We start from the raw sequence: 14,566 nt of genomic DNA, 5'->3' as shown, positions 1-14,566 counted from the left end.
GACAAGGACAGACAGACAGAGACACAGACAGAGACCCAGACAGAGACAGAGACACAGACAGAGACCCAGGCAGAGACACAGACAGAGACCCAGACAAGGACAGACAGAGACACAGACAGAGACCCAGACAAGGACAGACAGACAGAGACCCAGACAGAGACCCAGACAAGGACAGACAGACAGAGACCCAGACAGAGACAGAGACACAGACAGAGACCCAGACAGAGACACAGACAGAGACACAGACAAGGACAGACAGACAGAGACCCAGACAGAGACAGAGACACAGACAGAGACCCAGACAGAGACACAGACAGAGACACAGACAAGGACAGACAGACAGAGACACAGACAGAGACACAGACAGACAGACAGGTCTGGCAACTTTCTAAACATATACAGCAGATTTATCTTAGTCTGATGCACATTTTTTGAGCGCATTTGGATATTTGCGCCTTTTGCAGCAGGTCGCCGGAGTCGCCGTGTAGCCGTTCGCTGGTTGGCGCCTCTGTTGTCTTTGTATTTCTGCTGTGAATGATTTAGTCATTGCGCTCACACCGGTCCTGAATCTGCGTGGAATGCAATGCTATAAAGGCTTTGTTAAAATTTGCGCCTAATAAGTCTTAATAAAAGCTTTTGACAAAGAACCAGAAAGACAAAGGAGGGGCAAAAAATCGACTAACAAAAGGCGATAATTGAGGTCGGGGGAGGGGGGGGAGAGATAAAAGACCCCCACGGACTGTACACACCACAGATGTCACACTGTGCATGGAGCAGAGCGGGTGAGTGACCCTCAGGCTCCGCACGCAGCAGCAGGACCTGTCATTCAGGAGGCTCTGCTGCAGACCCCTCCCCCTTGTCCTGACCATTCACACAGATCTGTCAGGGAGGAGGAGCCGGGGGAAGGGAACTCAAGTAGAGACAGATTTCACGATTTCACATCTGATGAGAAGCACAAACACCCGGCTCTGAGAACCTTTTTCTGAACATCCTCCTAGCAGTGACCGGGGACCCGGATCGGTCAGACCGTGAGTTGATGTTTCACATCCCTGGTCTCTGTGTGATCCCTGGAAGCCGCGTGACATCGAGGGCCTCCCCTCTGCATCATCCCGGGGATCCGCACACATTCATGCACCCGGAGTCCCATCCACCTGCAGCATCTCCCTCTTTCTTGCAATTCACCTGTCAGACACCTGCCCGGCGTGGACGACGTCTGCTCCTCCGATACCCAGCGACCATGACCCAGTGAAGCGCCAGGCCACACTCAGCCACCACCACCAGGGGAATCCAGCAGCACCCAAGCCAAAAAGTCAGGCCGGCGAGGGCAATGCTGCAGATGCAAGTCTCACCCAAGTCTCATCCATGAAGCAGACACTGGGAGACACGACGTCTGAGGCAGCAAGACCGGGCTATGGCCGGAGCACACGAGGGAGAAGCGGCTCTGGAGCCTCCTGATACTGGAGGAATCCGGCTCGCGTTGTCCCTTCTTCTTAGTCCGGGGTCCCACAGGCTCGGAGAGGCGGATACCTGCCATGGCAGGCAAAATAACCTGCGGCCATGCAGGATCTTCTCCGGTGTGCGTCCTACTCTGCCATCACTGGCCACGCCCCTGCTCATCCGTTTTAGGCTTTTATCGCTGTGGGTCGCCATTTTTTCGCCACAAGCTGCAACATCGACACAGACCCAAAAATTCAGCGATATAAGGAAGGAGACAGAATCCTTCTACAGATCGGGCGAGCGCGCTGATCCTCGGCTCATACTCAGCTCATACACAGATCATACTCTGCTCATACTCTGCTCATACACAGCTCATACTCTGCTCATACTCGGCTCATACACGGCTCATACACGGCTCATACACAGCTCATACACGGCTCATACTCGGCTCATACACAGATCATACTCTGCTCATACTCGGCTCATACACAGCTCATACACGGCTCATACACGGCTCATACTCGGCTCATACACAGATCATACACAGATCATACACAGATCATACTCTGCTCATACACGGCTCATACTCGGCTCATACACAGCTCATACACAGATCATACTCTGCTCATACTCGGCTCATACACAGCTCATACACAGCTCATCTACAGCTCATACTCTGCTCATATACAGCTCATACCCAGCTCATACTCTGCTCATACTCTGCTCATACTCAGCTCATACACAGCTCATACTCTACTGCTCATCTACAGCTCATACTCTGCTCATACACAGCTCATCCTCGGCTCATCCTCAGCTCATACACAGATCATACACAGCTCATACACGGCTCATACACGGTTCATACACGGCTCATACTCTGCTCATACTCGGCTCATACACAGATCATACACAGCTCATACACAACTCATACTTGGCTCATACTCGGCTCATACTCGGCTCATACACTGCTCATCTACTGCTCATCCGCAGCTCATACTCCGCTCATCCGCAGCTCATACTCCGCTCATATACAGCTCATACTCCGCTCATCCGCAGCTCATACTCCGTTCATACACAGCTCATCCGCAGCTCATACACAGCTCTTACACAGATCATACTCAGCTCATACACTGCTCATCTACTGCTCATCCGCAGCTCATACTCCGCTCATACACTGCTCATACACAGCTCATCCGCAGCTCATACTCCGCTCATACACGGCTCATACTCGGCTCATACACAGCTCATACTCGGCTCATACACAGCTCATACACTGCTCATCTACTGCTCATACACAGCTCATCCGCAGCTCATACTCGTCTCATACACGGCTCATACACTGCTCATCCACTGCTCATCCGCAGCTCATACTCCACTCATACACAGCTCATACTCCGCTCATACACAGCTCATACTCCGTTCATACACAGCTCATACTCAGCTCATACACAGCTCATACTCTGCTCATCTACTGCTCATCCGCAGCTCATACTCGGCTCATACTCGGCTCATACACTGCTCATCTACTGCTCATACACAGCTCATCCGCAGCTCATACACAGCTCATACACAGCTCATACACGGCTCATACACGGCTCATACACGGCTCATCCGCAGCTCATACACAGCTCATACTCCGCTCATACACAGCTCATACTCCGCTCATACTCCGCTCATACTCAGCTCATACACTGCTCATCTACTGCTCATACACAGCTCATACTCAGCAGAGTATGAGCAGAGTATGAGCTGTGTATGAGCAGTAGATGAGCAGTGTATGAGCTGAGTATGAGCACATCTACTGCTCATCCGCAGCTCATACTCTGCTCATTTACTGCTCATACTCGGCTCATACACTGCTCATACTCTGCTCATACTCGGCTCCTACACGGCTCATACACGGCTCATACTCAGCTCATACTCTGCTCATACACAGCTCATACTCTGCTCATACTCTGCTCATACACAGCTCATACTCTGCTCATACTCTGCTCATACTCTGCTCATACTCAGCCCCAAACTACTTCGCAAAACTTTATTGAAAAAAGATAAAACAGACAAATCTGACCACAATAACCCAGTAACAAATGTGACGAAAGGTAAAAATCTGTTCCCTTATCTCTAAATAGGAAGAAAGACATTAACCCTGAAACTGCTGGTTGACACAATGCGTCTGTGGGGACATGGTGCGATGATGATGGCCTCCACCGCCTTGTGGCTCCGGGACGCGGCCGCCATCTTCCCCGCTCTTGTTAGTAAATGTTTACATAGAAACTCCACACGATAAATGTTACGACGTCCTACGTGATACATGGATTATGTAACGGCAGAAGTGTGGAAGATCTCAGCACACCAGGTGGGAGGGGCCTGACAGGAAGATTGGGGTGCAGCTCTGCTTGGCCCCGCCTCCCTGTAGCCCCCCACTTTATCAGGCACTGCAACGTCAGCAAACAAGGGAGGGGGTGCATGGAGAGGAGGGAGTCCGAGTAGTGCCAGATACGGCCTGGGGGTAGAGGGGGCGCTGTGCACAGAATCCTTCCGCCTTCTCCACGGACTGAGGTCACTGCATCTTCTGTGCTGCAGCCGCATGGACCGACGCCTCACGCCTCCTCCGCTCATGCAAATGGCTCCGAAGTTTTGTGCTGGGGAAGATGACTGGTGGCTCCTGCAACGTGGCCAAACCGGCCTCCTGCAGCCACGGCATCTTCAGACAGTCAGCAGCCGAGGGGCGCCCCCTGCAGGAAACAGAGGAGGAAAAACAGGAGGTTAATGTCCAAACCCCTCTGTCCCCCTCCGCCTCCAGACTCCTCTGTCCTCCGCCTCCTCCCGACTCCTCTGTCCTCCTCCTCCCCCAGACTCCTATGTCCTCATCCTCCCCCAGACTCCTCTGTCCTCATCCTCCTCCAGACTCCTCTGCCCTCCGCCTCCTCCCGACTCCTCTGTCCTCCTCCTCCTCTTCCTCCAGACTCCTCTGTCCTCCGCCTCCTCCCGACTCCTCTGTCCTCCTCCAGACTCCTCTGTCCTCCTCCTCCTCTTCCTCCAGACTCCTCTGTCCTCCGCCTCCTCCCGACTCCTCTGTCCTCCTCCTCCCCCAGACTCCTATGTCCTCATCCTCCCCCAGACTCCTATGTCCTCATCCTCCCCCAGACTCCTCTGTCCTCATCCTCCCCCAGACTCCTCTGTCCTCATCCTCCTCCAGACTCCTCTGTCCTCCTCCTCCTCCAGACTCCTCTGTCCTCCTCCTCCTCCAGACTCCTCTGTCCTCCTCCTCCAGACTCCTCTGTCCTCCTCCTCCTCTTCCTCCAGACTCCTCTGTCCTCCTCCTCCTCCAGACTCCTCTGTCCTCCGCCTCCTCCCGACTCCTCTGTCCTCCTCCTCCCCCAGACTCCTATGTCCTCATCCTACCCCAGACTCCTCTGTCCTCATCCTCCTCCAGACTCCTCTGCCCTCCGCCTCCTCTGTCCTCCTCCTCCTCTTCCTCCAGACTCCTCTGTCCTCCGCCTCCTCCCGACTCCTCTGTCCTCCTCCTCCCCCAGACTCCTATGTCCTCATCCTCCCCCAGACTCCTATGTCCTCATCCTCCCCCAGACTCCTCTGTCCTCATCCTCCTCCAGACTCCTCTGTCCTCCTCCTCCTCCAGACTCCTCTGTCCTCCTCCTCCTCCAGACTCCTCTGTCCTCCTCCTCCAGACTCCTCTGTCCTCCTCCTTCTCTTCCTCCAGACTCCTCTGTCCTCCTCCTCCAGACTCCTCTGTCCTCCTCCTCCTCTTCCTCCAGACTCCTCTGTCCTCCTCCTCCTCCAGACTCCTCTGTCCTCCGCCTCCTCCCGACTCCTCTGTCCTCCTCCTCCCCCAGACTCCTCTGTCCTCCGCCTCCTCCCGACTCCTCTGTCCTCCTCCTCCAGACTCCTCTGTCCTCCTCCTCCTCTTCCTCCAGACTCCTCTGTCCTCCTCCTCCTCCAGACTCCTCTGTCCTCCGCCTCCTCCCGACTCCTCTGTCCTCCTCCTCCCCCAGACTCCTATGTCCTCATCCTCCCCCAGACTCCTCTGTCCTCATCCTCCTCCAGACTCCTCTGCCCTCCGCCTCCTCCCGCCTCCTCTGTCCTCCTCCTCCTCTTCCTCCAGACTCCTCTGTCCTCCGCCTCCTCCCGACTCCTCTGTCCTCCTCCTCCCCCAGACTCCTATGTCCTCATCCTCCCCCAGACTCCTCTGTCCTCCTCCTCCTCCAGACTCCTCTGTCCTCCTCCTCCTCCAGACTCCTCTGTCCTCCTCCTCCTCCAGACTCCTCTGTCCTCCTCCTCCAGACTCCTCTGTCCTCCTCCTCCTCTTCCTCCAGACTCCTCTGTCCTCCTCCTCCTCCAGACTCCTCTGTCCTCCGCCTCCTCCCGACTCCTCTGTCCTCCTCCTCCCCCAGACTCCTCTGTCCTCCGCCTCCTCCCGACTCCTCTGTCCTCCTCCTCCAGACTCCTCTGTCCTCCTCCTCCTCTTCCTCCAGACTCCTCTGTCCTCCTCCTCCTCCAGACTCCTCTGTCCTCCGCCTCCTCCCGACTCCTCTGTCCTCCTCCTCCCCCAGACTCCTATGTCCTCATCCTCCCCCAGACTCCTCTGTCCTCATCCTCCTCCAGACTCCTCTGTCCTCCTCCTCCTCCAGACTCCTCTGTCCTCCTCCTCCTCCTCCAGACTCCTCTGTCCTCCTCCTCCAGACTCCTCTGTCCTCCTCCTCCTCCAGACTCCTCTGTCCTCCTCCTCCTCCAGACTCCTCTGTCCTCCTCCTCCTCCAGACTCCTCTGTCCTCCTCCTCCTCCAGACTCCTCTGTCCTCCTCCTCCTCCAGACTCCTCTGTCCTCCTTCTCCTCCAGACTCCTCTGTCCTCCTCCTCCTCCAGACCCCTCTGTCCTCCTCCTCCAGACTCCTCTGTCCTCCTCCTCCTCTTCCTCCAGACTCCTCTGTCCTCCTCCTCCTCCAGACTCCTCTGTCCTCCGCCTCCTCCCGACTCCTCTGTCCTCCTCCTCCCCCAGACTCCTATGTCCTCATCCTCCCCCAGACTCCTCTGTCCTCCTCCTCCTCCAGACTCCTCTGTCCTCCTCCTCCTCCAGACTCCTCTGTCCTCCTCCTCCTCCAGACCCCTCTGTCCTCCTCCTCCTCCAGACTCCTCTGTCCTCCTCCTCCTCCAGACTCTTCTGTCCTCCGCCTCCAGACTCCTCTGTCCTCCGCCTCCTCCAGACTCCTCTGTCCTCCTCCTCCAGACTCCTCTGTCCTCCTCCTCCTCCAGACTCTTCTGTCCTCCGCCTCCAGACTCCTCTGTCCTCCGCCTCCTCCCGACTCCTCTGTCCTCCTCCTCCAGACTCCTCTGTCCTCCTCCAGACTCCTCTGTCCTCCTCTCCTCCAGACTCCCCTGTCCTCCTCCTCCTCCAGACTCCTCTGTCCTCCTCCTCCCCCAGACTCCTATGTCCTCATCCTCCCCCAGACTCCTCTGTCCTCATCCTCCTCCAGACTCCTCTGTCCTCCTCCTCCTCCAGACTCCTCTGTCCTCCTCCTCCTCCAGACTCCTCTGTCCTCCTCCTCCTCCAGACTCCTCTGTCCTCCTCCTCCAGACTCCTCTGTCCTCCTCCTCCTCCAGACTCCTCTGTCCTCCTCCTCCTCCAGACTCCTCTGTCCTCCTCCTCCTCCAGACTCCTCTGTCCTCCTCCTCCTCCAGACTCCTCTGTCCTCCTCCTGCTCCAGACTCCTCTGTCCTCCTTCTCCTCCAGACCCCTCTGTCCTCCTCCTCCTCCAGACCCCTCTGTCCTCCTCCTCCAGACTCCTCTGTCCTCCTCCTCCAGACTCCTCTGTCCTCCTCTTCCTCCAGACTCCTCTGTCCTCCTCCTCCTCCAGACTCCTCTGTCCTCCTCCTCCAGACTCCTCTGTCCTCCTCCTCCTCCAGACTCTTCTGTCCTCCGCCTCCAGACTCCTCTGTCCTCCGCCTCCTCCCGACTCCTCTGTCCTCCTCCTCCAGACTCCTCTGTCCTCCTCCTCCTCCAGACTCCTCTGTCCTCCTCCTCCTCCAGACTCCTCTGTCCTCCTCCTCCTCCAGACTCCTCTGTCCTCCTCCTCCTCCAGACTCCTCTGTCCTCCTCCTCCTCCAGACTCCTCTGTCCTCCTCCTCCTCCAGACTCCTCTGTCCTCCTCCTCCAGACTCCTCTGTCCTCATCCTCCCCCAGACTCCTCTGTCCTCCTCCTCCTCCAGACTCCTCTGACCTCCTCCTCCTCCAGACTCCTCTGACCTCCTCCTCCTCTGTCCTCCTCCTCCTCCAGACTCCTCTGTCCTCCGCCTCCTCCCGACTCCTCTGTCCTCCGCCTCCTCCCGACTCCTCTGTCCTCCGCCTCCTCCAGACTCCTCTGTCCTCATCCTCCCCCAGACTCCTCTGTCCTCATCCTCCCCCAGACTCCTCTGTCCTCCTCCTCCTCCTCCAGACTCCTCTGTCCTCCTCCTCCTCCTCTGTCCTCCTCCTCCTCCAGACTCCTCTGTCCTCCTCCTCCTCCAGACTCCTCTGTCCTCCTCCTCCTCCAGACCCCTCTGTCCTCCTCCTCCAGACTCCTCTGTCCTCCTCCTCCAGACTCCTCTGTCCTCCTCCTCCTCCAGACTCCTCTGTCCTCCTCCTCCTCCAGACTCCTCTGTCCTCCTCCTCCTCCTCCAGACTCCTCTGTCCTCCTCCCCCAGACTCCTCTGTCCGCCTCCTCCCGACTCCTCTGTCCTCCGCCTCCTCCAGACTCCTCTGTCCTCATCCTCCCCCAGACTCCTCTGTCCTCATCCTCCCCCAGACTCCTCTGTCCTCCTCCTCCTCCTCCAGACTCCTCTGACCTCCTCCTCCTCCAGACTCCTCTGTCCTCCTCCTCCTCCAGACTCCTCTGTCCTCCTCCTCCTCCAGACTCCTCTGTCCTCCTCCTCCTCCAGACCCCTCTGTCCTCCTCCTCCAGACTCCTCTGTCCTCCTCCTCCAGACTCCTCTGTCCTCCTCCTCCTCCAGACTCCTCTGTCCTCCTCCTCCTCCAGACTCCTCTGTCCTCCTCCTCCTCCAGACTCCTCTGTCCTCCTCCTCCTCCAGACTCCTCTGTCCTCCTCCCCCAGACTCCTCTGTCCTCCTCCCCCAGACTCCTCTGTCCTCCTCCTCCAGACTCCTCTGTCCTCCTCCTCCTCCAGACTCCTCTGTCTTCCTCCTTCTCCAGACTCCTCTGTCCTCCTCCTTCTCCAGACTCCTCTGTCGTCCTCCTTCTCCAGACTCCTCTGTCGTCCTCCTCCTCCAGACTCCTCTGTCGTCCTCCTCCTCCAGACTCCTCTGTCGTCCTCCTCCTCCAGACTCCTCTGTCCTCCTCCTCCTCCAGACCCCTCTGTCCTCCTCCTCCTCCAGACCCCTCTGTCCTCCTCCTCCTCCAGACCCCTCTGTCTTCCTCCCCACAGACTCCTTTGTCCTCCTTCTGCTCCAGACTCCTCTGTCCTCCTCCTCCAGACTCCTCTGTCCTCCTCCTCCTTCTCCAGACTCCTCTGTCCTTCTCCAGACTCCTCTGTCCTCCTCCTCCAGACTCCACTGTCCTCCTCCTCCTTCTCCAGACTCCTCTGTCCTTCTCCAGACTCCTCTGTCCTACTCCTCCAGACTCCACTGTCCTCCTCCTCCAGACTCCACTGTCCTCCTCCTCCAGACTCCTCTGTCCTCCTCCTCCAGACTCCTCTGTCCTCCTCCTCCTCCAGACCCCTCTGTCCTCCTCCTCCTCCTCCAGACCCCTCTGTCCTCCTCCTCCTCCTCCTCCAGACCCCTCTGTCCTCCTCCTCCAGGCTCCTCTGTCCTCCTCCTCCTCCAGACCCCTCTGTCCTCCTCCTCTTCCAGACTCCTCTGTCCTCCTCCTCCTCCAGACCCCTCTGTCCTCCTCCTCCTCCAGACCCCTCTGCCCTCCTACTGATTTTATAGGTAGGACTCCTAGATATATGATGATGGATCTCAGGCCAGGAAGAAGCCTACAGTGTGACATGCAGTAGGTAATTTGGGAGGTGATGTTTGTGTATGTGAATAGTCAGGCTGTGGGTGCGGCTCATACCAGGGATTGGCCCATAAGGTGCTCTGCAGGAATCGCACTGCCCCTCCGGACAATCCGGCATAACAGCGACCAAATCTGACGACTCCCTTCTTTATTCCCTTCTCCAGCTCCGACCCCTGGTCACCGCTAAATGGGAGATCCGCACTCAACCTGGAAGAAACGGGAGGATTGGGAAAATCAGCATCAGCTGTGAGCATTGCTCTCTGTTATCAGCCATGCCAGAAGTAGCATCAGGACTTATACTCTAGTCACATCCAGAGCTGCAATTCACCTGCGGCTCATTGGGGTAATACTCACATGATAAACGCTGTTATCCCCACTGCCCAAATATCTGTGGGGGGAACGGCCCCTTGTCCCTCCAGAATCTCTGGAGCTGAGAAAGAGTAATAACCTGAATCAATTATACAATAACCACAATGACCCCCACCCTTCACCTATCCTGACCCCAACACAGACCCCCAACCTCCATCTATCCTGACCCCAACACAGACCCCCGCCCTTCATCTATCCTGACCCCAACACAGACCCCCACCCTTCATCTATCCTGACCCCAACAGACCCCCAACCTCCATCTATCCTGACCCCAACACAGAACCCCACCCTTCATCTATCCTGACCCCAACACAGACCCCCAACCTCCATCTATCCTGACCCCAACACAGACCCTCACCCTTCATCTATCCTGACCCCAACACAGACCCCCAACCTCCATCTATCCTGACCCCAACACAGACCCCCACCCTTCATCTATCCTGACCCCAAAACAGACCCCCAACCTCCATCTATCCTGACCCCAACACAGACCCCCAACCTCCATCTATCCTGACCCCAACACAGACCCCTAACCACCATCTATCCTGACCCCAACACAGACCCTCACCCTTCATCTATCCTGACCCCAACACAGACCCCCACCCTTCAACTATCCTGACCCCAACACAGACCCCCACCCTTCATCTATCCTGACCCCAACACAGACCCCCACCCTTCATCTATCCTGACCCCAACACAGACCCCTAACCTCCATCTATCCTGATCCCAACACAGACCCCCAACCTTCATCTATCCTGATCCCAACACAGACCCCCAACCACCATCTATCCTGACCCCAACACAGACCCCCACCCTTCATCTATCCTGACTCCAACACAGACCCCCACTCTTCATCTATCCTGACCCCAACACAGACCCCCAACCTCCATCTATCCTGACCCCAACACAGACCCCCAACCTCCATCTATCCTGACCCCAACACAGACCCCCAACCTCCATCTATCCTGACCCCAACACAGACCCTCACCCTTCATCTATCTTGACCCCAACACAGACCCCCAACCTCCATCTATCCTGACCCCAACACAGACCCCCAACCTCCATCTATCCTGACCCCAACACAGACCCCCAACCTCCATCTATCCTGACCCCAACACAGACCCCCACCCTTCATCTATTCTGACCCCAACACAGACCCCCACCCTTCATCTATCCTGACCCCAACACAGACCCCCACCCTTCATCTATCCTGACCCCAACACAGACCCTCACCCTTCATCTATCCTGACCCCAACACAAACCCCTAACCACCATCTGACCTGACTCAAACCATGAAATCGATACCAGACTCCCCCATACTTCATCTAACCTGACCCAACATAAGATAATCACCCTTAATCTATCAGACTCCAACCATGAACCCAAATCTCAGACCCCCAATCTTCACCTAACCTGACCCCAACTATAACCCAAAATGAGACCATCACCCTTCATCTAACTTGACCCAACTATAATCCAACATCAGACCATCACCCTTCATCTCACCTGACCCTTACAATGAACCCAACATCAGACCATCAACCTTCATCTATCTTGACCCCAACTATAACCCAACATCAGACCATCACCCTTCATCTAACTTTACCCCAACTACAACCCAACATCAGACCATCACCCTTCATCTAACCTGACCCTTACTATGAACCTAACATCAGACCATCACCCTTCATCTAACCTGACCCCAACTATAACCCAAAATCAGACCATGACCCTTCATCTAACCTGACCCCAACTATAACCCAACATCAGACCATCTCCCTTCATCTAACCTGACCCCAACTATAACCTAACATCAGACAATCACCCTTCATCTAACCTGACCCCAACTATAACCAAACATCAGACCATCACCCTTCATCTAACCTGACCCCAACTATAACCCAACATTAGACCATCACCCTTCATCTTACCTGACCCCAACTATAACCTAACATCAGACCATCACCCTTCATCTAACCTGACCCCAACTATAACCCAAAATGAGACCATCACCCTTCATCTAACTTGACCCAACTATAATCCAACATCAGACCATCACCCTTCATCTCACCTGACCCTTACAATGAACCCATTATCAGACCATCACCCTTCATCTAACTTGACCCCAACTATAACCCAACATCAGACCATCACCCTACATCTAACTTGACCCCAACTATAACCCAAAATGAGACCATCACCCTTCATCTAACTTGACCCAACTATAATCCAACATCAGACCATCACCCTTCATCTCACCTGACCCTTACAATGAACCCAACATCAGACCATCACCCTTCATCTAACTTGACCCCAACTATAACCCAACATCAGACCATCACCCTACATCTAACTTGACCCAACTATAATCCAACATCAGACCATAACCCTTCATCTCACCTGACCCTTACAATGAACCCAACATCAGACCATCACCCTTCATCTAACTTGACCCCAACTATAACCCAACATCAGACCATCACCCTTCATCTAACTTGACCCCAACTATAACCCAACATCAGACCATCACCCTTCATCTAACCTGACCCTTACTATGAACCTAACATCAGACCATCACCCTTCATCTAACCTGACCCCAACTATAACCCAAAATCAGACCATGACCCTTCATCTAACCTGACCCCAACTATAACCCAACATCAGACCATCACCCTTCATCTAACCTGACCCCAACTATAACCTAACATCAGACCATCACCCTTCATCTAACCTGACCCCAACTATAACCCAACATTAGACCATCACCCTTCATCTAACCTGACCCCAACTACAACCCAACATCAGACCATCACCCTTCATCTTACCTGACCCTTACCATGAACCCAACATCAGACCATCACCCTTCATCTAACCTGACCCCAACTATAACCTAACATCAGAACATCACCCTTCATCTAACCTGACCCCAACTATAACCCAACATCAGACCATCACCCTTCATCTAACCTGACCCTTACTATGAACCCAACATCAGCCCATCATCACCCTTCATCTAACCTGACCCCAACTATAACCTAACATCAGACCATCACCCTTCATCTCACCTGACCCTTACTATGAACCCAACATCAGACCATCACCCTTCATCTAACCTGACCCCAACTATAACCTAACATCAGACCATCACCCTTCATCTAACCTGACCCCAACTATAACCCAACATTAGACCATCACCCTTCATCTAACCTGACCCCAACTATAACCTAACATCAGACCATCACCCTTCATCTTACCTGACCCCAACTATAACCCAACATCAGACCATCACCCTTCATCTAACCTGACCCTTACTATGAACCCAACATCAGACCATCACCCTTCATCTAACCTGACCCTTACTATGAACCCAACATCAGACCATCACCCTTCATCTAACCTGACCCTTACTATGAACCCAACATCAGACCATCACCCTTCATCTAACCTGACCCTTACTATGAACCCAACATCAGACCATCACCCTTCATCCAACCTGATCCAAACCATAAACCCAACGCTACATCTGACTAGTCTCTGACCATTGCCCGCACCTATGACCCTATGTCCTGATTTTGGGGTGACACGTTACCCATAGTCTCCAGGTAGTCGGAGTATCTGCGGAGGGTCACCAATTTGTCAGGGAGGTAGTACTGGGCGCTCCCAAAGTCTAGGATCTTCAGTAATTTGTGCTCAGTGACAATGATGTTCTCTGACCGCAGGTCCAGGTGCAGGATCTGCTTGTCGTGTAGGAACTCCACCGCGCTGAGGACCTGCCACAGGTAATCGCGCACCTCCAGCTCCGAGTATGAGGGCCTGAGGGTGGAGGTATGATGAGAAATGTGTGTGATATAGTCACAGAGGGTCACAATGTTCTGGGTTATAGACATCTCATACATGAGTGTGACGTGTGACTATGTAGCGTCTGATCGTCAGGTAACTCCATTGTTACTCTTCTGTTTTTGTGGATCCACCTTTGTTCTCATCGCAGCTTGGATCCCTCTGGCCACATTCTCCATCAAAATCTGCTCCCAATTCTGGGGCTACTGGTCACATGGGTGTGACTACTCACAAGGCTTGGATTGGGTGTGTAAGCAGGACACCTATATACTGGGGGCTGTGAGGATATTAATTAGAGGTGTACTATTCAGTGTGGGGGGCTATTATTTAGTGTGTGGGGCTATTATTTAGTGTGGGGGGCTGTTATTCTGCATGGGGCACTATTATTCGGTATGGGGAGGCTATTATTCAGAGTGGGGGCTATTAATCAGTATGTGGGGCTATTATTCATCATGGGGCACTATTATTCAGTATGGGAAGGCTATTATTTAGAGTGGGGGCTATTATTCGCTATGTGGGGCTATTATTTAGTGTGGGGGCTATTATTTAGCATTGGGCACTATTAATCAGTATAGGGAGGCTATTATTCAGTATGAGGGGCTATTATTTAGTGTGGGGGGGCTGTTATTCTGCATGGGGCACTATTATTCGGTATGGGGAGGCTATTATTTAGTGTGGACTTTGGATCGGGGCTCTTTCACTGGTCATGATAAAGAAGCGGACACTTTGTGTAACCAGAATGAGTAGTGTATATATATATACACTCACCAGCCACTTTATTAGGTCCACCATGCTAGTAACGGGTTGGACCCCCTTTTGCCTTCAGAACTGCCTCAATTCTTCGTGGCATAGATACAACAAGGTGCTGGAAGCTCCTCAGAGATTTTGCTCCATATTGACATGATGGCATCAC

The 14,566-nt window shown here is 54.3% G+C and overlaps 1 protein-coding gene across 1 annotated transcript; it reads right to left on the bottom strand.

Annotated features, from left to right (window-relative positions):
• Nucleotides 1-3,458: 3,458 nt before the first annotated feature.
• LOC140112682 (obscurin-like) lies at nt 3,459-14,230 on the bottom strand. Its single transcript, XM_072132587.1, has 4 exons — nt 13,406-14,230; nt 9,802-9,877; nt 9,505-9,654; nt 3,459-4,172 (listed from the first exon to the last, which is right to left on the bottom strand). The coding sequence occupies exons 1-4, from the start codon at nt 13,710-13,712 to the stop codon at nt 3,998-4,000; spliced, it is 708 nt and encodes a 235-aa protein (XP_071988688.1). The 5' UTR covers nt 13,713-14,230; the 3' UTR covers nt 3,459-3,997.
• Nucleotides 14,231-14,566: the final 336 nt, after the last annotated feature.

The sequence above is a fragment of the Engystomops pustulosus genome, unplaced genomic scaffold, assembly GCF_040894005.1.
Source record: "Engystomops pustulosus unplaced genomic scaffold, aEngPut4.maternal MAT_SCAFFOLD_972, whole genome shotgun sequence".
In the NCBI taxonomy this organism is placed as follows: domain Eukaryota; kingdom Metazoa; phylum Chordata; class Amphibia; order Anura; family Leptodactylidae; genus Engystomops; species Engystomops pustulosus.
The sequence above is the reverse complement of the archived record's forward strand: the minus strand, read 5'-3'. Positions and strand labels throughout refer to the sequence as shown.